This window comes from Hypanus sabinus, chromosome 3, assembly GCF_030144855.1.
Source record: "Hypanus sabinus isolate sHypSab1 chromosome 3, sHypSab1.hap1, whole genome shotgun sequence".
In the NCBI taxonomy this organism is placed as follows: domain Eukaryota; kingdom Metazoa; phylum Chordata; class Chondrichthyes; order Myliobatiformes; family Dasyatidae; genus Hypanus; species Hypanus sabinus.
The window spans coordinates 162,347,946-162,369,136 of record NC_082708.1 but is presented as its reverse complement, the minus strand read 5'-3'; the positions used below and the strand labels follow the sequence as shown (position 1 = coordinate 162,369,136).

At 40.6% G+C, this 21,191-nt stretch overlaps 1 protein-coding gene across 11 annotated transcripts in view; it reads left to right on the top strand.

The window, feature by feature from the left end:
• The window catches only part of LOC132391847 (sodium/hydrogen exchanger 9B2-like), a 204,951-nt gene that overhangs the window by 98,323 nt on the left and 85,437 nt on the right, over positions 1-21,191 (top strand). For all 11 annotated transcript variants that reach the window (XM_059965538.1, XM_059965534.1, XM_059965535.1 and 8 more), the window contains one exon: positions 20,194-20,290. In XM_059965538.1, the coding sequence (XP_059821521.1) occupies positions 20,204-20,290 (87 nt within the window). In that variant the 5' untranslated portion in view covers positions 20,194-20,203. The remainder of the gene's footprint in view (positions 1-20,193; positions 20,291-21,191) is intronic.

Below are 21,191 nucleotides of genomic sequence, written 5' to 3'. Positions count from 1 at the left end.
GCCAGATGTGGAAGCTCTCCTGAATGGACTGGAGAAATTCAGCCCCATGTAACCCTCTTGCACTAAGGAAATCCCAGTCAATATTGGGGAAGTTAAAGTTATGTTATACGACAACCTCACTGCTTTCCATAATCTATCTACCTGTCTGTTCCTCTATCCCCTGGTGGCTATTGGGAGGTCCATAATATAACCCTATCTGTGACTGCACCTTTCTTATTTTTGAACCCTACCCATATTTGCCTCAGTGGATGTCCCCCAGTATGTTCACTGTGAGTGCAGATGTGACATTTGCTCTGACTTAGTAATACAGCTGTCACCTCTTATCTCTTAGACTGAACACCATGACGACATGAGTTTCCTCCAGGTGTTTAGTTTCCTCCCCCATTCCAAAGACGTATGAATTAGTAGATTAATTGATCACATAGGCCCAATTGGGTGGTGTGGCTTTTGTGCTGGAAGGGCCTGTCATTGTGTTGTAGCTCTAAATAAATAAAATATTTAGGGTCTTTCATGACCTCAGAATTCCCAAAGCACTTGACATTAAATGAAAGATTTTGGGGTATAATCATTGGTGAAAAGCAGTGAGATCTTGCAGAGGCCACTTGATAAATTGTTCTGTTTGCTCAATGACTCTTTCCACTAACATGCAGCAGCAGCTTTTGTAATTGTATACCGCAGTTGCCTAATGTTAGTGACATGAAGTAACTATCAGTGTTTATGAAATAATTACTTGTGGATATTTCTGTAGGCAAATAGTTGTCCCTGGAAACTTAATGTTGATCCAGCGACACATAATTGCAACTTAAGTCAGTGTGTTTTATCAGCCTTATACTTTGCATTGGCTCCAACCTCGTCACCCAAATTGTACAGGCCTTTAAGTTACAGGGTGGGGCACTGACAGTCTTGAATAGAGTGGCACACTGTTGCAGTCAGCATTGTAACTCAGCAAGGACAAAAGATTTCCTTCCAGACTTGGATTTAGCTGCACACTATTTACTAGGTGAGAAATGCTGTGCTTGCTTTAGGAAAGAACTGAGAATTTTTTTTCTGAAGGAACCTTATTTGATAAATTTTCTTTGGATTATGTAGGCATTTATTTGATGTGTAACATGATTATTGTTAACTGTGAAATAAGCCTCTGTTTATCAAAAAACCAGTGTGAAAATAATACAATTATTTTACTTTTTTGGGAATGAATTATCTGTACTAGATAATAAAATTCAAATGGAATTTTAATAATATGCTGCTTAAATATTTTTGAGTGTCTGTAACCTTACGTGATTAAAACAAAATTCTTAGAGGACTCCATTCTGTAGTGTACATATGGGGGCAGTGTTTCTTCTGACCAAGTAGTCTCGAACTCCTTGCAGTCTCAAAGTAGCTACTTGGGGCTTAAATGAAGAAAACTTTGTCCATATTTATTTGTATTTCACTAACCTTAACGGGTGATGGAGCCTCAGCACTTAGAACAGATCAACTAATTTCTGAACATTAAACGAAATACAGGATATAAGAATAGAGCAAGATCAACTTTGATCTTGTAGAATAATGGAGTAGGCTTGAAGAGCTGAATAGCCCACTCCACCTGTTTCTTATATTCTGATGTCCATAGCCATTCTAAGATTGATAACATGGTACTTCATCTTCAAAAGAAGAGGAGCATAAGGTTGATAGGTTGATAGCTGGTGCAGGGGAGGAACATATGCTTTGGTTTACCGAGTGATTTCTGAAGTCTTGCAAACTGGAAGGAGAGATTCTGGGGTTCATCAACATTGATGCATCATTGTGGAGGCTGATAGTTTAGAAAAAACCCAAGGCTGTGTAAGAGTTTAAAAAGGTAGGGGCATAGAGCATTGAGTATAGGAGTTGGGATGTAATGTTAAAATTGTACAAGGCATTGGTGAGGCCAAATTTGGAGTATTGTGTTAAGTTCTGGTCACCAAATTATAGGAAAGATGTCAGCAAAATAGAGAGAGTACAGTGGAGATTTACTAGAATGTTAATAGATAGCATTGACGTGGATAGGCTTTTTCCATTGAGAGTAGGGGAGATTCAAACAAGAGGACATGAGTTGAGAGTTAGGAGGCAAAAGTTTAGGGGGTTACACAAGGAGTAACTTCTTTACTCAGAGAGTGGTAGCTGTGTGGAACGAGCTTCCAGTAGAAGTGATAGGAGCAGGTTCGATATTGTCATTTAAAAAAAAATTGGGTAGGTATATGGACAGGAAAGGAATGGAGGGTAATGGGCTGAGTGCAAGTCGATGGGACTAGGTGAGAGCAAGTGTTCGGCACGGACTAGAAGGGCCGTGATGGCCTGTTTCCATGCTGTAATTGTTATATGGTTATAAAAATCTTTATTTAGTCACTGTGAGAGGGGGCTTTTATAGCACTGGAAGGAGTTGGGATTCTGACCATCTGGAATACATGTGAAAGTCCTTGGGATTGTTTTATGGACCTTCTAGATTTTATCAGTGAAGAGTGACAGGGTGTTACAGTGCATTAGCAGTGTTCCTCAGATCTTAAAGTTGGGGGAAATAATGACTTTTGTGAAAAGTGAACTCTGTAGTATGGCAGACAGGGTCTATATGATTTTAGATGGGTGGAAAGGTCCTCTGATTAAGAATCTGAGGTATCTAGGGGTGTTTAGTAACAACTTTACCAAGTATTTTCAATTAGTGCATAAGCAGAGTTGGGAGAAAGGCAGAGAAAATTGGGAGAGTTGGAAGAATTTCTGTTTACTTTTTCCTAAAGAGATTAAAATCTTAAAATATATAAATATCTAGTTTTTCAATTATGAACAATGAGGAAAAAATAAAGGGTGTTTGAATGCGAATAACTGTTATGGCAAAGGGAATAACACCATTTGTGAGGTTTTTGTTAATTATTAGGAAAGAATGATGTCAGAGACAGAATTGTTCAAGAACAGAAATGGACACACTTCAGCCCGCTATGTTCATGCTGAATTTTTTTTTGTCCTTATACAGTAATCTAGCTTGCATGCGTTCAGTACTATCCTTCTGTGTTTCTCTTCAAATTAATGATTTAATCTAATTCCACCACCACCTTTGGCAGCAAGTTTCAGATATCAACCACCCTCTGTTTTAAAAAAAATCCCATCAAATCCCTTTAAAGCTCACTCTTAACATCTTCAACCTATTCCTTTTTGTTTTTGATGCCCCTACCATGTGGGGGGGGGGGGAAGCACTGACAATCAACTCTATCAGAGTTTCTTATAATTTTAAATTCCTATATTATGTTGTCCTTCAGTCTGTATCATTCTCCACTCATAAAGTCCTCCAACCCAGGCAACCCCGTGGAGAATCATCTACATTTCCTCCAGCGCAATAACAATATTGATTATAAAGACTTGATTTTTATTGTTTAGATTTATCTATAAAAGGCATTTATAGAAAGCATTTATTAGAAATGTTTTATTCAAGTAAATGTTGATTGTTCAGTATTGTCCTGGGATTCAGTAAAATAATTGGATTTGGTTGTGAAGAAATGACTGTTTTTCCAAGTCAGGATGGTACTGTCTGTACAGTCTGTATTTTTTTTTAAATCCCATTAAATCCCTTTAAATTGCTTATCATCTTTTAAACCTCTTTCCTCTTGTTTTTCATGCCTCTGTATGGAAAAAGTGACAAAGTTGCAGGTAGTTGGTGACGTTCTTATGAACCTTATACCCTTGCTATTGATGAAATTGTAGGTTTGAAAGGTACTTTAATGAAGCTGGTGAGTTGTTTTGCTACATCTGGATACTTCACACCACAAAAGTGAAATGGTATTGGAAGGAGTTACTGTTTGATAATTATTCTGTTACTTTTTCAACTAATCCATTTGGCCTGTTTAAACATGTACAGCCAAATAATGATTTGGTAAAACATTTCATTAGGAGTTGCTTTTTATTTTACAAACATTGCACACACAATCCCAATAGCCTTGATCAGTGGTGAGTGATTTTTAAGTTGGTTTTAGTAGGTTTGTTTATATTTATCTCATAAGACAATGGAAAAAATTAGGCCATTCAGCCATCTCATCTGATCCACCATTTGATCATGGTTTATTATCCCTCTCAACCCCATTCTTGTCCCTTCTCCACATAACCTTTGACATCCTTCCTAATCAGCCCCTGCTCTAAATATACTCATTGGCTTGGCCTCCACAGCCGTTTGTGGCTATTTATAAATTTGCCAATGACACAACTATTGGCGGAATTTGGGATGATGAGAAGGTGAGAGAGATCAGCTGGTTAAGTGGTGTTACAACAACACCTTGTACTCAACGTCAGTAAGACTGAGGAGTTGCTTGTGGACTTTGGGTAGGGGAAGTCGAGGGAACACAAGATATACCAGTTCTCATTGAGGGTTCGGTAGTGGAAAGGGTGAGTAGTTTCAAGTTCCTGGGTGTCAACATCTCTGAAGATCCTGGGTCCAACATATTGATGTAATTACGGAGAAGGCACAGAATTTGAGAAGAATTGGTATGTCACCAAAGACACTCACAGACTTCTACAAATATGTCACGGAGGGCATTCTAACTGGTTGTATCACCGTCTGATATGGAGGAGCCACTGCACTCTTCTCATTGCTACCATCCAGGAGAAGGTACAGGAGCCTGAAGCCACACTCAACATTTCAGGAACAGCTTCTTCCCCTCCACCGTCAGATTTCTGAATGGAATGAATACATGAACACTACCTCACTATTATTTCCTCTCTTTTTGTACTACTTAATTTTAGTTTTTATATATACTTAACTGTGTACTACTAAAATTCTCATGTTCTGTTTGTCTGCTTGTGACCTCCAATTAGCCCAAATGGTGCATTACCGTGGCACTTTTTTGATTAAATCGACTTAAAATCCGCTAACTCAGAGAATGCATGCAGAGTTCAGGGTTATATATTCGTACAAAATTGCTCATTTGTCTACCAACAGACCCACTTTCCACACCCAAGAACCAATTCTAGCCATCGTAGACACCACGATGCATGCACACGGCCAGCCTCAGCAGCGCCTCACGATGCTCACAGTAGCGACATCAAGCAGAGCAAAAGGGCAGGGCAGCTCTATTTCAAGCAGTCACATTCTGCTAATCACCATCAGCATGTGCAGGATTGGGGCAGATCTGCCACCCATCAATAAGAGATCAATAAATCTTATTGTAATGACGTCATTCGAGACATCCATCAAACCCTTTGCTGCAGTCAAAGGACAGCGGTGACTATATCACATCCATTTAGGAGAGCGCCAATAACATCAACAAGAATAATCAACATCCTGGAGACTTTGGTGTTACTGCTTCATATCTTCCATCCAGCATTAGGGTAAAAGAAACTATGGTCAGCCTAATTATGCCGTGTGGAAAGAGAAGGGGGACATTATGATCAAGAGATGACGCCAAATGTCGTCGGGAAGCAGCAAGGAGAGGGAGAGAACAACAATTGGATGAGGCCAGGGCCGCACAACTCCAGGATCAAAGAGTCAGGACAAAAAAGATGAGAGAAGAAGAGACAGAGGTGGAGAGAAGTGCACATCTCCAAGATCAGAGACAAAGAACAAACAGCGGAAGAGATGAAGAGACGGCACATGAAAGGACTGCACATCTCCAGAATAACAACGAAAGGCACAAGGGTGGCAAATCAACCAGAAATGCTGCCATCAAAAGTGTCCTTCGTTAAATGAGGAGGATCTATATTTGCCTTGCTATCCATCTTTCTTCTTTAATAAACTGAGTTTTTCTTCTTCAATTTCCAAAGCAAAGCAATACCAATAGCATTCAGGAAAATTTAATATTCATTCTGGTCACATCACACTGCACTATCTTTCTCAAAATCACCCGGTTGTCTAGTTGTTTTTATCATTATGTATTGCTGCGCCAACAAATTTCATGGCATATACTAGTGATATTAAACTTGATCCTGAATCAATGAATTCCATAGATTCACCATCCTCTTGAGATACCTTGTGAAGTACTTTGGCATCCATACAGATCATTTAATTAAAACAGTGCATTGAGGTAGTTAAAGGAAAAATAATAACAGAATTCAAAATAAAATGTTAGTTAAAGAGAATGTGCAGTGCAGGCTCACAATAAAATGTAAAGCCATAGGAGCAGGTTATAACATCATGTCCATTATATTACGCTAGAGAACTGTTCTTTAGTTTAATAACAGAATAGAAGCTGTCCTTGAGCTTGGTGGTACTTGCTTTCAAGTTTCTGATTGGAAGGGGGAGAAGAGTGAATGTCTGGGGTAGAAAGAATATTTGATTATACTGGCTGCTTTATCAAGGTGGTGAGAAGTGTAGAGAGTCCATGGAGGGGAGGGTGGTTTCCATGGTGTGCCAAGCTGTTCCCACAACTCTGCAGTTTCTTGTCATGTGCAGAGCAGTTATCATACCAAGCTGTGATGCATTAGTATAATATGCTTTTTATGGTTGATTTTTAAAAAATGTTCAATTCAAAGAGATCTGCAAGATTACTTTAGCTTTTGAAGAGATAATGGCTCTTGTGAGCTCTCCTGGCTGTTCAGCCTATCTGAATGTTCTTGTGTAGTTATAAAATAGAGCTATATATCAATACATGTGTGTGATAGATGTGCCACCATTTTTTCTCTTTTTGCACTATTTAACTTTTTAATATATAAATTTCTTGCTGTAATTTAAAGTTTTTATTATGTATTATGTGCTGGTGCAGCATAACAGTAAATTTGTCATATGCCAGTGATATTAAACCTGATTCTGATCTTTAGCTGTGGTGTCTAATTATTGTTCAGAAGAAAACTGAATTACCATTTTTTTATAAATTTAAGTTGTTTATATTTAAACATAAACTCTGAAAGAGCTGGGCAGTCAAGTAGCACCTGTGGAAAAAGAATCTAGTTAACAAATTGAATAGTTCCAGTGACTCTTCACCAGAACAGTTTGAAAAGCAGAGGAGAAAGTTCTGAAGTGAATAACCTATGATTGAAATCTTAATTTTTTTTTTAAAAAGTCTTGATCTATATACTATAAATTTGTTGAAAAATATCTACTTGAAAAGATTAAAGCTATTACTTTATGAAATCTGATTATAACACAAGGGATCCAGGGCATGTTGGCGAATTAGATCCAAAATTGTCCGATGATAGGAGGCAGAGGGTAGTGGTTGTCACGAAAGAGGTAGTGCTGAGCAAACTTGTTGGCCTGATGATAGGTAAGTCCTCTGGTCCTGATGAAATGGATCCCAGGGAACTAAAAGAAATGGCAGAAGTTACAGTAGAGGCTTTGGTGATTGGTCGCGGAGGTTGCCAGAGTGAAGTTGTAAGCACCATCAAACTGCTTAATTGGGGAAGGGCTAGCTATGAAGTGATGAGGCAGGAACTAGTGAGAGTAAATTGGAAACATGTTCAAGGGTGAAAGTACAGAAGTAATGTGGAGGGAGATTAGGGACCACTTGTGCTGGGTTCAGGATAGGTTTGTCCCACTGAGACAAGGAAAAATGGCAGGAAAAGGGAACCATGGCTGACGAAACATGTGAGGCAACTCATCAAAAGGAAGAAAGAAGCTTATGTTAGATATAAGAAGCAGGAAGCAGGAGGGGCTCATGAGAAATAAAGGGTAGCCAGGAAGAAGCTTAAGAAAGGACTTAGGAGAGCTCGAAGGGGGCATGAGAAGGCCTTGGCATGTAGGATTAAGGAGAACCCCAAGGCATTCTATGCATATGTGAAGAACAGAAGGATGACAAGAATGAAGATGGAGCCACTAAAGGATAAAGATGGCAACATGTGCCTGGAGGCGGAGGAGATTGGGGAGGTCCTAAGTGCTTCAGTATTCACAAGTGAAAAGGACCTTGATCAAAGTGAGATTGAAATAGAACAGGCCTGTGTGCGGACAATGTGGAGATTAAGGAAGAAGAAGCAGTGTTGGATCTTCTTAAAAACATCAAGATTAATAAGTCCCCAGGGCCGAATGTGATATACCCCAGGTTGCTGGGGGAAGTGAGGGAAGAGATTGCTGGAGCAGTAGCTATGATCTTTGAATCCTCTTTGGCTGCAGGGGAGGTGTCAGAGGACTGGAGAATGGCAAATGTAGTTCCTTTGTTTAACAAAGGTAATAGGGAGAATCCTGGGATCCATAGACCGGTGAGTCTTACATCGGTGGTCTGCAAACTGTTGGAAAGGATTCTAAAGGATAGGATCTACGATCATTTGGAGAAGTACATTCTACTCTAGTCAACATGGCTTTACGAAGAGAAGGTCGTGCCTCATGAGCCTAATTGAGTTTTTTGAAGAGGTAACAAAAGAAATTGATGAGGGTAGGGCAGTAGATGTGGTCTACATGGATTTTAGCAAGGTATTTGACAAGATCCCCCATGAGAGATTCATCCAGGTCATGAGGCATGGGATCAGTGGAACCTTGGCTGTTTGAATAAAAAAATTGGCTTACAGGAAGAAAGCAGAGGGTAGTAGTGGAAGGAAAGTATTCTGCCTGGAGGTCAGTGACTAGTGGAGTGCTGTAAGGATCTGTCCTGGGACCCCTGCTCTTTGTGATTTTTTAGAAATGACCCGGATGAAGAGGCGGAAGGATGGGTGAGTAAGTTTTCAGATGGCATGAAGATTGGAGGAGTTGTGGATGGAGCAGTAGGTTGTTGAAGGTTACAAGAGGATATAGACAAGATGCAGAGTTGGGCAGAAAAGTGGCAGATGGTATTTAATCCAGATAAGTGTAAGGTGATGCATTTTGGAAGGACAAACCAGAAGGCTGAGTACAGAGTTAATGGTCGGTTACTTAAGAGTGTGGATGAATGGAGGGACCTTGGGGTTCAAATCCATACATCCCTCAAGGTCGCTGCACTGGTTGATAGGATAGTTAAGAAGGCCTATAGGTTGCTATGCTTCATTAATAGGGGGATTGAGTTCAAGAGTAGAGAGGTCATGTTGCAGCTCTACAAATTTCTGGTGAGACCACACTTAGAGTATTGTGTTCAGTTCTGGTCTCCTCATTATAGGAAGGATGTGGAAGCTCTGGAGAGGGTGCAGAGGAGATTTACCAGGATGTTGCCTGGATTGGAAAACAAGTCTTATGAGGCAAGGTTAGCATAGCTGGGACTTTTCTCTTTGGAGTGTAGAAGGATGAGAGGGGACGATAGAGGTCTACAAGGTTATGAGAGGCATAGGTAGGGTGGATAGTCAGTACCTGTTTCCCATGGCATGGATAACACCAGAGGACATATGTACAAAGTTCAGAGAGGGAAGTTTAGGGGAGACATCAGGGGTAAGTTTTTTACTCAGAGGGTTGTGGTTGCCTGGAATGACTTGCCAGGGATGGTGGTGGAGGCTAAAACATTAGGGGTATTTAAGAGCCTCTTGGACAGGCACATGGATGAAAGAAAAATAGAGGGTTATGGGGTAGTGTGGGTTTAGTACTTTTTTTTAAGGAATATATGGGTCGGTACAACATTGAGTGCTGAAGGGCCTATACTGTGCTGTAGTATTCTAGGGTAATCCGGCCATCCTAATTGGATGGCAAACAACTCTCCTAACTCTTATCTTCAACAGTAACCCAAAAAAACAGCTTGCACAGTACAGCACAAATGAAATACAGAACAGCATAACAGTAAAAAAAAATGAACTAGGGTGTTACAGGAAACGTAAAAAGCTGAAGGGTAACCTTACAGAGGTTTGCAACATGTTGAGGGGCTTAGATAAAATGGATAATTGGAATTCTTCTCTGAGGACAGCTAGAACACAGGTTTCAGTAGAGTGAGGAGAAATTTCAAAGGGCTGAGGAGGTAAATTGTGCTGCACTCAGAGGTAAATACTTGGAATGAGTTGCCAGAAGAACATTTAGGGGCAGATGCTATGACAGTGTTTATAGCATTTGTGCAGGTACATAGATAGAAAAGGAGAAGAGGGATACTAGTCTAATGTGGGCAAAAGGGATCATCTTAGATAGACATCATAGTCAGAATGGACGAGGTAGGATGTAAGGGCCCATTTTCTGTTTGTATGTTCTATAATTTTATGGGGCTGCCTGGAGTTATGTTAAAGAAAGTCTCTTCCGCTGTAGATAAAATCAATGGCACAGGGGAGAGAAAACAAAGTTCAAAGTCATCAGAGTTTCTGTTTCTAGTTGCGCTTATCACTGGATCATTTAATATTCATTCACACAACCTTAGTTACTCAAATATTAGCATTGTATTTCGATAACATATGTATACAAAAGCTATTTTAACATATTCGTCATCGATCCTTTTGTCATATCCCTTCAGTGATTACTTATAAACCAATTAACTTAATCTGTTGTCAACAATCCACACCTTTCAGCTGATATTTTGTGATGTCCTCCATTTTATTTCCTTACCTTGTGTTTTAATCCTGATGTTTAATTAGTAGAATGTGTAACACTCACTTGTTGGGCATCAGAAACCTGGGCAAGAATTAATAAGAATGAAACTAGTCAGAGGGCATTAACATTGAAACAGTAGGGCTAATTTTGTCATGTAGCAGGGTCTGGAAGGCTTGTGAAGCTAGAGAGTAAAATGAATGCAGCAAAATCCTGGAGGAAATCCTGATGCAGTCTTGGAGAAGATGTTTTCCAGCAAGACAATGACCCCAAGCATAAAGCCAAAACAAAACAGGAATAACTGAAAAACAACAAAGTTAATGTCCTGGAGTGACCAAGTCAGAGTCCAGACCTCAATCCAATTGAGAATTTGAGGCTGGACGAAAAAGGCTTTTCCCTCGTGATCTCTGGGCAATCTGAGAGATCTTGAGCAGCTTTGTATGGGGGGAAAAATTGCAGAGTCCAGATGTGCAAAGCTGATAGAAAATTATCTACACAGACTCGAGGCTGTAATTGCTGCCAAAGGTGTATCTACTAAATACTGACTGAAGGGGATGAATACTTATGCAATTATGAGGAAATCTGCAGATGCTGGAAATTCAAACAACACACACAAAATGCTGGTGGAACACAGCAGGCCAGGCAGCATCTATAACGATATATATTTACTGAGGTAGCCTTCACTGCTTCATTGGGCAGAGAATTCTACAAATTCACCACTCTCTGGAAAAAGCAGTTCCTCCTCATCTCCATCCTAAATCTACACCTCCGAATCTTGAAGCTTTGCCCCTAGTTCTAGTTCTGGACTCTGACTTGGACACTCCAGGGTATTACTTTGTAGAGATATGTTTTCACTTTGACAAAAAAGAATCTTTTTCTGTTGATCATCGTCAAAAAGCCAATTAAATCCACTGTGATTCAATGTTGTAAAACAATAAAACATGAAAACTTCCAAAGTGGTGAATGCTTTTTATAGGCACTGAATATATCCACACTCATCCCATTAATTTGTATCTGGCCCACATCTCTTTAAACCTTCCTTATTCGTGTACAGTATCAGCCCAGATGACCTATAAACATTGCAATTTTCCTGTTTCTACCATCTTTAATAAATTGTTTCATACTCTCACCTTCTGTATGGGAAAACCTGCCACTCAGGTCCCTTTAAAATTTTTCCCCCTCATCTTAAACCTATACCCTCTAGTTTTAGTCCCTTTACCATGGTGAAAAATACTGTGATTATCTAGCCTTTCTACACCCCTCATAATTCTAAAAACCTCTGTATGGTCGTCCCTTCATCTTCCTAAGCTCCAGGGAAAACAGTTCTAGCCTATCTATTCTCATTTGACTCAATTCAAACCCTCCATTTCAGGTAATCTTCCTGTGAATATTTTCTGTACCTTCTCTAACTTAATCACATTCTTCAAAAAGTGTGGTGATCAGAACTGCAGATAGTACTCCAGCTGTGGCCTGTATAAATCAATTGCCTGGAACGTGTTTGGAACTTGGTGGAAGCAGATGTAATAACACTTAAGAGGTATCTAGACAGATATACAAACAAGCAGGGAATAGTGGGATACAACCCATGTGCAATGGGGTTGGTTTAAATTTGTCAGCATATACATCATTGGCTGAAGGGTCTATTCTTGTGCTGTACCGTTTTATGTTCTAAATTGACCAGTTCTTCGGTTTTAAAACATTGAATCTTGACTATTATTTAGACATAAAACTACAAATGCTCATATATTGCAGTATCTTTAATGTCTGTTTTTTTTATCAGTTTGCTGCTTGAGGACTGAATGAATATTCATGTTCTATTGCTGTTCCTTAATGATTGACGGTTTTCTTCATATTCCTTAAGAGTAAGACTCTTCAGGTGCCTAATCCCAAATGTCTCATAGTAATAGGTAATTTTTCAGTTAGTACCCTGTTAAAGCTTGGTATTATGTCCCAAATGTTTACTTGTGTAAACAGTCAAACAATTACTACCGCAATTAAAATACACATTCCATTGAACTGAAACCAATCTATTTCTGGCCAAGTTTGAGTTACGTTTGTAAATACAAGTCTGATTCCACAGTTAACCTGGATTTATTATAAATCCTTCAGAAAATTCAGAGATTTTTCTGCTCTAACAGCAGGTAACAGAGCTTATTGTCCAAACGAATGCATTATTTTGAAACTATTTTACTGCTAAGTCTAGCAATATACAGCATAGAAATGAGCCCTTTGATCCACATAGTCCACAAGTAAAAATAAAAATGTCGATCTGTACTAACCCCATTTATCACTGTTAGTCCATAGCCCTTTTGTGTCTTGGCAATTCAAATACTCATCTACCTTCTTAATGGGGTGAGCGCCTCCGTCTCCACTACCCTTCAGGCAGTGTGTTCCAAATTCCAACCTCTCTTTAATGAACAATTCTTGCTTGTTTGGGGGAAAGTTTACATTTGTCTATCCCTGCCAGTGTGCCTGATAATGTTAAATCCTCTATCAACCCCACCCCCTCCTGCTTCTCTGCTGTCAGAATAACAAACTAAGCAAACTAACCTATTTCAGATAACATCTTGGTGAATACCCTCTGTGCTCTCTTCCAGAGCAATCATTCTTTCTTTAGTGTAGTGAGTAAAAGTGTGCATAGTTGATGCAGTATCGCTAATGCTTAATAAAGCCGTAATATAAATTTCTCTTGTTCTTAGATCCTAAGCCTCAGCTGATCAAGGCTGGTTCCTGTATGCCTTCTTTACCACCTTATCAAACTGCACTGATGCTTTCAGGGATCTATAGACTTCTACACCAGGGTTTCTTTGTTCCTCAATATTCACTAGACACTGCTTTTCAGTACGTATGTACTGTATGAAGGAATGACATTCCAAAGTGCATCATTTTGCCTTTATTAGGATTAAGTTCTATCTGCCATTGCTCTGCCAAGGTTACCAGATGATTAACATCTTTCTGTAGAGACTAGTCTCTTCAATGTCCAAATACTGCCAATTTTTGTTATTTGCAAGTGTACTAATCATACGTCCTACGTTAACATCTAAGCCATTACTATATATAGCACACAGTACGAGTTGCAGTACCAATCTTTAACCTGTAGAGATACAGTGGATTCCAGCTAATTGGGGCACATCTGGACCAGTACCTTCTGGCCCAATTGAATGACTGTCCCAATTAGCCAAAGTTTCATGGAAATGGGTATTAAAAAAACTACTGTTTTTGTGAGTAAAAAAAAAAGTTACTGTGTGTATTTAAATAAAATACAGAATAAACTAGAACACTACCATTGTTACTATAGTATAATAAAACCGTATTAGTTCCTAATAATTATTGACAGAGGAATTAATTTGGTGTATGCTGCTATGTATAGGTTATCGGGGTGGGGGGGAGCACCTCTGGTGAAGGGGCATGTCATGCCCATTCTGGAGCAGCTAACTCACTTTTGTCCCCCACTTGGACACTTGGCTCTCACCTGTGGCTCCAGGTAGCTATTTGCACACAACAGCACAACAGCGTCCACACACTGGTTCACTGCTTCAGCAGGCGGGCTAAACCAGGTGAGGGTAGTCTGTAGGCCTCATACTCTGGTGAAATAGGGATATGCCTGTCCTAGCATGTGAAGTGAGATCCAATGACAAAGAAGGCGGTTCTGCAACGCTTTGTGGGGAGCAAATGACATGATGACGACACAACTATTGTTGGCAGAATTTCAGATGGTGACGAGAAGGAGCAAAATACATCAGCTAGTTGAGTGGTGTCACAGCAACATTCTTGCACTCAGCATCAGTAAGACCAATGAATTGATGGTGGACTAAAGAAAGGGTAAGATGAGGGTACACACACCAGTCCTCATAGAGGGATTAGAACTGGAAAGAGTGAGCAATTTCAAGTTCCTGGGTACCATCATTCAGAGGATCTATCCTGAACCCAACATATTGATGCAGTCACAAAGAAGGCACAACAGTAGCTATATTTCAATAGGAGTTTGGTATGTCACCAAAGACGCTTGCAAATTTCTACATCTGCACCCATGCTGGAGCCTTACAGTTTGCCTACTGACCCAATCCATCGTCAGATGATGCAATAGCCACAGCTCTGCACACCATCCTTTCACATCTGGAGGAGAAGGATGGTTATATGAGAATGCTGTTCTTGGACTGTAGTTCAACATTCAACACCATAATTCCCTCTAGGCTGGACAAGAAACTCTGAGAACTCTGCCTTCACTCTGCGTTGGGTAGCTGGATCCTGGACTTCCTGTCAGTTCGCCAGAAGGTGGTAAGAGTGTGCTCCCTCACCTCTGCCCCTTTGACCCTCAACACAGGTGCCCCTCAGGGCTGAGTACTAAGTCCCCTCCTTTACTCTCTGTATACCCATGACTGTGTGTTGCCACCCACAGCTCCAATCTGCTAATTAAATTTGCTAACAACACCACTGATTGGCCTAATCTCAAATAATAATGAGGCAGCCTACAGAGAAGAAGTCATCATCCTGATACAGTGGCGTCAGGAAAGCAACATCTCCCTCAATTTTGTGAAAAAAAGGAGCTGGTTGTGGACTACAGGAGGAATGGAGACAGGCTAGCCCTTATTGACATCAATGGACCTGAGGTTGAAAGGGTGTACAGTTTTAAGTTCCTCAGCATAAACATCACCAAGGACCTCACATGGTCTGTACGTACAGGCTTTGTGTTGAAAATGAGGACATGATCTGAGAGTTAGAGGGCAGAAGTTTAAGGGAAATACGAGGGGGTATTTCTTTACTCAGAGAGTGATAGCTGTGTGGAATGAGCTTCCTGTAGAAGTAGTAGAGGCCAGTTCAGTTGTGTCATTTAAGGTAAAATATGGACAGGAAAGGAGTGGAGGGTTATGGGCTGAGCGCGGGTAGGTGGGACTAGGTGAGATTAAGAGTTCGGCACGGACTAGGAGGGCCGAGATGGCCTGTTTCCGTGCTGTGATTGTTATATGGTTATATGGAAAATGGCAGAACAGCTCCTCTTCTACCTCAGATGGCTGAAGAAGTTTGGTATAGGCCCCCAAATCCTAAGAACTTTCTACAGTTGTACAATTGTGAGCATCCTGACTGGCTACATCACTGCCTGGTATGGGAACTGTACTTCCCTCAATCACAGGACTCTGCAGAGAGTGGTGCAGGCAGACCAGTGCATCTGTAGATGTGAACTTCACACTATTCAGGGCATTTACAAAGACTGGTGTGTAAAAAAAGGGTCCGAAGGATCACTGGGGACCCGAGTCACCCCAACCACAAACTTTTCCAGCTGCTACCATCCAGGAAATGGTACCGCAGCCTAAAAGCCAGGACCAACAGACTCCGGGACAACTTCTTTCACCAGGCCATCAGACTGATTAATTCATGCTGACCCAACTGAATTTCTAAGTTATATTGACTGTCCTGTGTACATACTATTTATTACAAATTACTATAAATTGCTCATTTAGATGGAGACATAATGTAAAGATTTTTACTCCTCATGTATATGAAGGATGTAAGTAATAAAATCAATTCATTTCATCCAGGAGGGTACCAGAAGGTTGGAAAACAGCCATACAACTGTCTTGTTCAGAAAAGGAGAAAGGCAAAAGGCAGAGAACCACAAGCTAATTAGTTTAATAGCTATTATTGAGAAAGTGCTAGAGTAAATAATCAAAGAGGAAATGACTAATCATTGTCATAGAAAGTCATAGAGCAAATCAGTGCAGATACATGCCCTTTGGTCCAAAGAGCTCAGGCCTACCAAGTTGTCCTTCTAAGCTCCATTCTTCCATCTACCTATCCAATTGCTTCTTAAATGACATTATTGTACTTGCCTCTAACAATTCCAGATGCTCACCACCTTCTGTGTGAACTAGTTGCCCCTCAGATCCCTTTTAAATCATTTGCCCCTCACCCTAAATATATGCCACCTAGTTTTGGACTCCCCCACCCTGTGGAAAAGATTAATATCTACCTTATGTACGTGTCTCATAATTTTAAACACTTATATAAGGCTGCCCCTGATTCTCTTACATTCCAAAGAATTAAGACCCAGCCTGGCTAATCTTTCCCAATCTTATGCCATCTAGTCCTGGCAACATCCTTATAGGTCTTTTCTGCTCTTTTTCCAATTTAATACGTCTTTCCTATAACAGAGTGACTAAAACTATCCAAGGCACCCAAGTGCAGCTTCACCAATGACTTGTACAACTGCAACATAATGTCCCAACTCCAATTTCAAAAAAAGCTACTTAAATCTACTCAAAATGGTTTTATGAAAGGTAATATGTTTGACAAATTTTCTCAAATTCTTTGATAATTTGACAGCAAGAATCAATAGAGGGAAGCCGGTAGGTGCTGTGTATTTACATTTTTAAAAGGCATTTGATAAGAGACCACATAAGAGACTTGTGCATAAATTAAAAGTCTATGGAATTGGAGTTTATGTGTTAGATTTGATTGGAAACTGGTTCTTGTATAGAAAACAAGGTTGGAATAAGTGAGTCTTTCTAAAGATTGTAGGAGTTTTTGGCCCTCAGTTGTTCACTATTTATATTAATGATCTATAGGAAGGAACATGGTGTGAAGTTTCTAAACTGTCAATGATACAAAAACAGGTGAAGGGGTGTGTTGTGATAAGGATACTGTGATGGTGCAATAGGATGTAGATAGCGAGTGAGTTGAGAGCCTGGTAAATGCAGATTAATGGGGGAAGTCAAACATGAGGAAATCTGCAGATGCTGGAAATTTAGGCAACACACACAAAATGCTGGTGGAATGCAGCAGGCCAGGCAGCATCTATAGGAAGAAGCGCTGTTGATGTTTTGGACCAAGACCCTTTGTCAGGATTAACTGAAAGGAAAGATAGTAAGAGATTTGAAAATAGGAGGGGGAGGGGAAAATGCAAAATGATAGGAGAAGACCGGAGTGGGTGGGGTGAAGCTGAGAGCCGGAAAGGTGATTGGCAAAAGTGATACAGAGCTAGAGAAGGGAAAGGATCATGGAATGGGAGGCCTAGGGAGAAAGAAAAAGGGAGGGGGGCACCAGAGGGAGATGGAGAACAGGCAGAGTGATGGGCAGAGAGAGAAAAAAACCTAAATATATCAGGGATGGGGTAAGAAGGGAAGGGGCATTAACGGAAGTTAGAGAAGTCAATGTTCATGCCATCAGGTTGGAGGCTACCCAGCCGGTATATGAGGTGTTGTTCCTCCAACCTGAGTGTGGCCTCATCTTGACAGTAAAGAAGGCCATAGATAGACATATCAGAATGGGAATGGGATGTGGAATTAAAATGTGTGGCCACTAGGAGATCCTGCTTTCTCTGGTGGACATGAATGGGGGAAGTGATAGTTCAACCACATCTCCTCCATTCTAATAAGGCTGTGTGCTTAGCCCCTGCTCTACTCACTTTATACTGATGACTGTGAGGCTAAGTACAGCTCCAAAGTTGCATCCAAGTTTCCTGAGGATACCACTATTGTTGGCTGAATCAAAGCTGGTGATGAATCAGCATATAAGAAAGAGATTGAAAATCTGGCTGATCAGTTCCATAACAACAACCTTTCACTCAATGCCAGCAACTGGAGGTACATGTGCCAGTCCACACCAGAGGATTAGAGGTGGAGAGAGTCAACAACTTCCTCGGCATTATCATTTCAGAGGATTTGTCCTGGGTCCAGCACATAACTGCCATTACAAAGAAGGCATGGTAGCATCTCTACTTTCTTAGAAGTTTGTGTAGATTTGACATGTCATCTAAAACATTGACAAATTTATACTGTTGCACAGTGGAGACTATACTGACTGGTTGTATCACAGCCTGGTGTGTGAACACCAGTGCTCTTGAATGGGAAAAAAACTACAAAAAGTACCCAGTCCATCACTATTGAGCACATCTACAAGGAGCATGTCGCAGGAAAGCAGCATCCTTCATCGAGGATCCCCACCATCTGAGCCATGCTCTCTTCTCATTGCTGCCATCAGGAAGGAGGTACTGGAGCCTCAAGCCCCACACCACCAACTTCAGGAACAGTTATTACCCCTCATCTATTGGTCTCATGAACCAGAGGAGATAACTTCACTCACCCCAACACTGAACTGACTCCACAACCTATGGGCTCACTTTTAAGGACCCAACAACTCATGTTCTCAATATTTATTGCTTATTTATTTTTTATTAATTTTTTTCTCTTTTTTTGGTATTTGCACAGCTTGTTGTCTTTTGTATATTAGTTTGTTTATCCATCTCTGTCGTGTGCAGTTTTTCATTGATCTGTTTTGCTTCTTTCTATTTACTGTGAATACCTGCAAGAAAATGAATCTCAGGATAGTGTATGGTGACATATGTGTACTTTGATAGCAGATTTACTTTGAACTTAAAAGAGAAGTCAAAAGGCAGAATATTATTTGAATGGGGAAAAAATGTAAGTGAATGAAGCCCAAAAGGATTTAGGTGATTATTGCATGAATCTAGTTTAACGTGATGAAGGCATTCAGTTACAACTGGGTTGGAATATAAAACTGGAGAGGTTTTGTTGCAATTTTACAGTGTGTTAGTGAGACCTGACTTAGAATAATACTGGGTATCGATTTAGTCCCTTATCCAAAAATAAAAGATATCGTGGCATTGGAAATTCACTAGGAAATTCCTGAGATTAGAGGGTTGTCCTATCAAGAAAGGTTAAATAGTTTGGGTCTGAATTCTTGGGAGTTTAGTAGAATTAGAGATGTTGTACTTAAACATATAATACCCGAATGAAGCTTGACAGGGTAGCTCTTAGGATGCTTTCACTTGTGTGGAGAGTCTTGAACAAGGAGATGTAACTACAAAAGGAGTTGGTCATTGAAAGCTGAAGTACAAAAAAATTTCCTCTCACAGGGGGTATTTAAAAAAGATCACAGAGCACAGAACATTACAGCATACTACATACCCTTCAGCCCACAATGGTTGTACCAACATTTTGACCTAATCTAAGATCAATCTAACCCTTCTCTCCTACATAACCCTCCATTTTTCGATCATCCATGTTCCTGTTTAAGAGTTTCTTAAATGCCCCTAATGTATCAGCCTCTACTACCACCCCGGCAATTCACTGTACGTAAAGAACTTACCTCTAACATCCTCCTATAATTTCGTCCAGTCACCCTAAAATTATGCCCCCTTGTATTAGCCATTTTACCCCCAGGGAAAAAAATCTCTGGTACCCATTCTATCTTTGCCTCTTATCATCTTATGAAAGATGGTGGATGAATATTTGATAGATTAAGGAATAGAGGGTATGGAGAAATAGAACATAAGAGGCATTGAGGTCAGCAATTAAGATCATAGTAAATGTGAGGTGGAGTTGAAAGCTGACCTACCACTGCTCCTATTTACTTTGTTTCTGTGATTGAAAATACCACTGAGTAAAGTGTCCAAAAGTAACAACATTTTTCATGGCATCCTCCGATACTTGCCTTTTCCTTCAGGTCTGACACCTGGAATGCACTGCCAAGGGCGAAGATCTAATAGAAACATTTAAACATTTATTAGGCAGGCACATGAACAGGCAGGGAATGGGGGTGTCTAGACCATGTGCTGGCACGTGGGATTAGTTTAACGGTTGGTACTGACATTGTGATCCAAAGGACCTGTTACTATTCTGTGCTGTTGTATGTTCTAAATCCTCAGGGCTAACATTTCAGTTTTCTTATATTATTTGTTTAAATTAAACTAAAAAACATTGACCAAGGCTCAGAGAGCCTTGTTTCCTTATGGGGTGGAAAGCAGATATTTGAGCAAATTTCAAGGAAGAGAGTCATCAGGGGTAAATCTAGTTTCTGGAGAACTTTATGATAAATTGGTGACTGTTTATATCTCCTTCCTCCTTTTACAGTTTACAGAGAATGGCAAACAGAGGTATTGAACACCTAAATAATGCCTCAAACAACGATAAAACTTCACAGGCAACTCTGAAAATGATAGAGTCACAGGTATGTGTGAATTTATTTACTTCAGTAAATTTATAGATGGCATTTGACCTCTACCTAGCCACACATCTCCAGGCTTATTGGTCTTGAGGTTACATACTGCTCAGAGCCTCACAGACAGCAAATGACAGATTGTTTAATCCTCTGTCTGTGCCATTAATGTTACCCCTAATCTCTTTGTGCATAATATCAAATGCCTTCTGAAAATCCAAATATGCAAATTCCCATTTATTCAGTGAAGTTATTACATCCTTAAAGGATTCCAGCCAAGTTGTTAGACGTAATTCTCCTTCAATGAAACTGTGTTAACTTCATTTGATTGCCTTATGATTTTCTAAAAGTCCTGTTGCATTTCCTTAATATTTTTATTGCAAGTTGACTCTCATACTTCTATTGTAGTCGTGTGCAACGCGCTACTAAAGAAACACAGAGGCAGAGAGAGCTGAACTCAGAATGCCTTTACTGATTCAAAATTGTGCGCGTATATCTCCCCTCCCATGGGCCCCAGCGACCCGCGGGGCAGACGTGGTGTCAGACTGTCCCCGGAAGGTCCGCCCCAAGCGGGTAGTTGTGTGTCTGCCCACGGCTCCTGATGGCGGTTCAAGTCCCGCGTGTGCGGGCTGCCACACTACCCCCCCCAGAAACATCCTTCGGGGGAGTGGAGCCCCCAGTCTGTGTGGCTTGCCTGGGTGGCTGGCCTCACCGGCGCGGTGTGGGTACCCCCACTGGTTGCTCAATGTCCAAGTGCACCAGTTTGAGGCGGTCCACTGTAAAAGACACTTCCTGGCCACCCAGCTGCATGACACACATGGTACCATTGTGCTGGATCACCTCGAAGGGTCCCTCATACGGCCGCTTTAGAGGTGACCTGTGCATGCCCGTGCGAATAAAAATATACTCACAG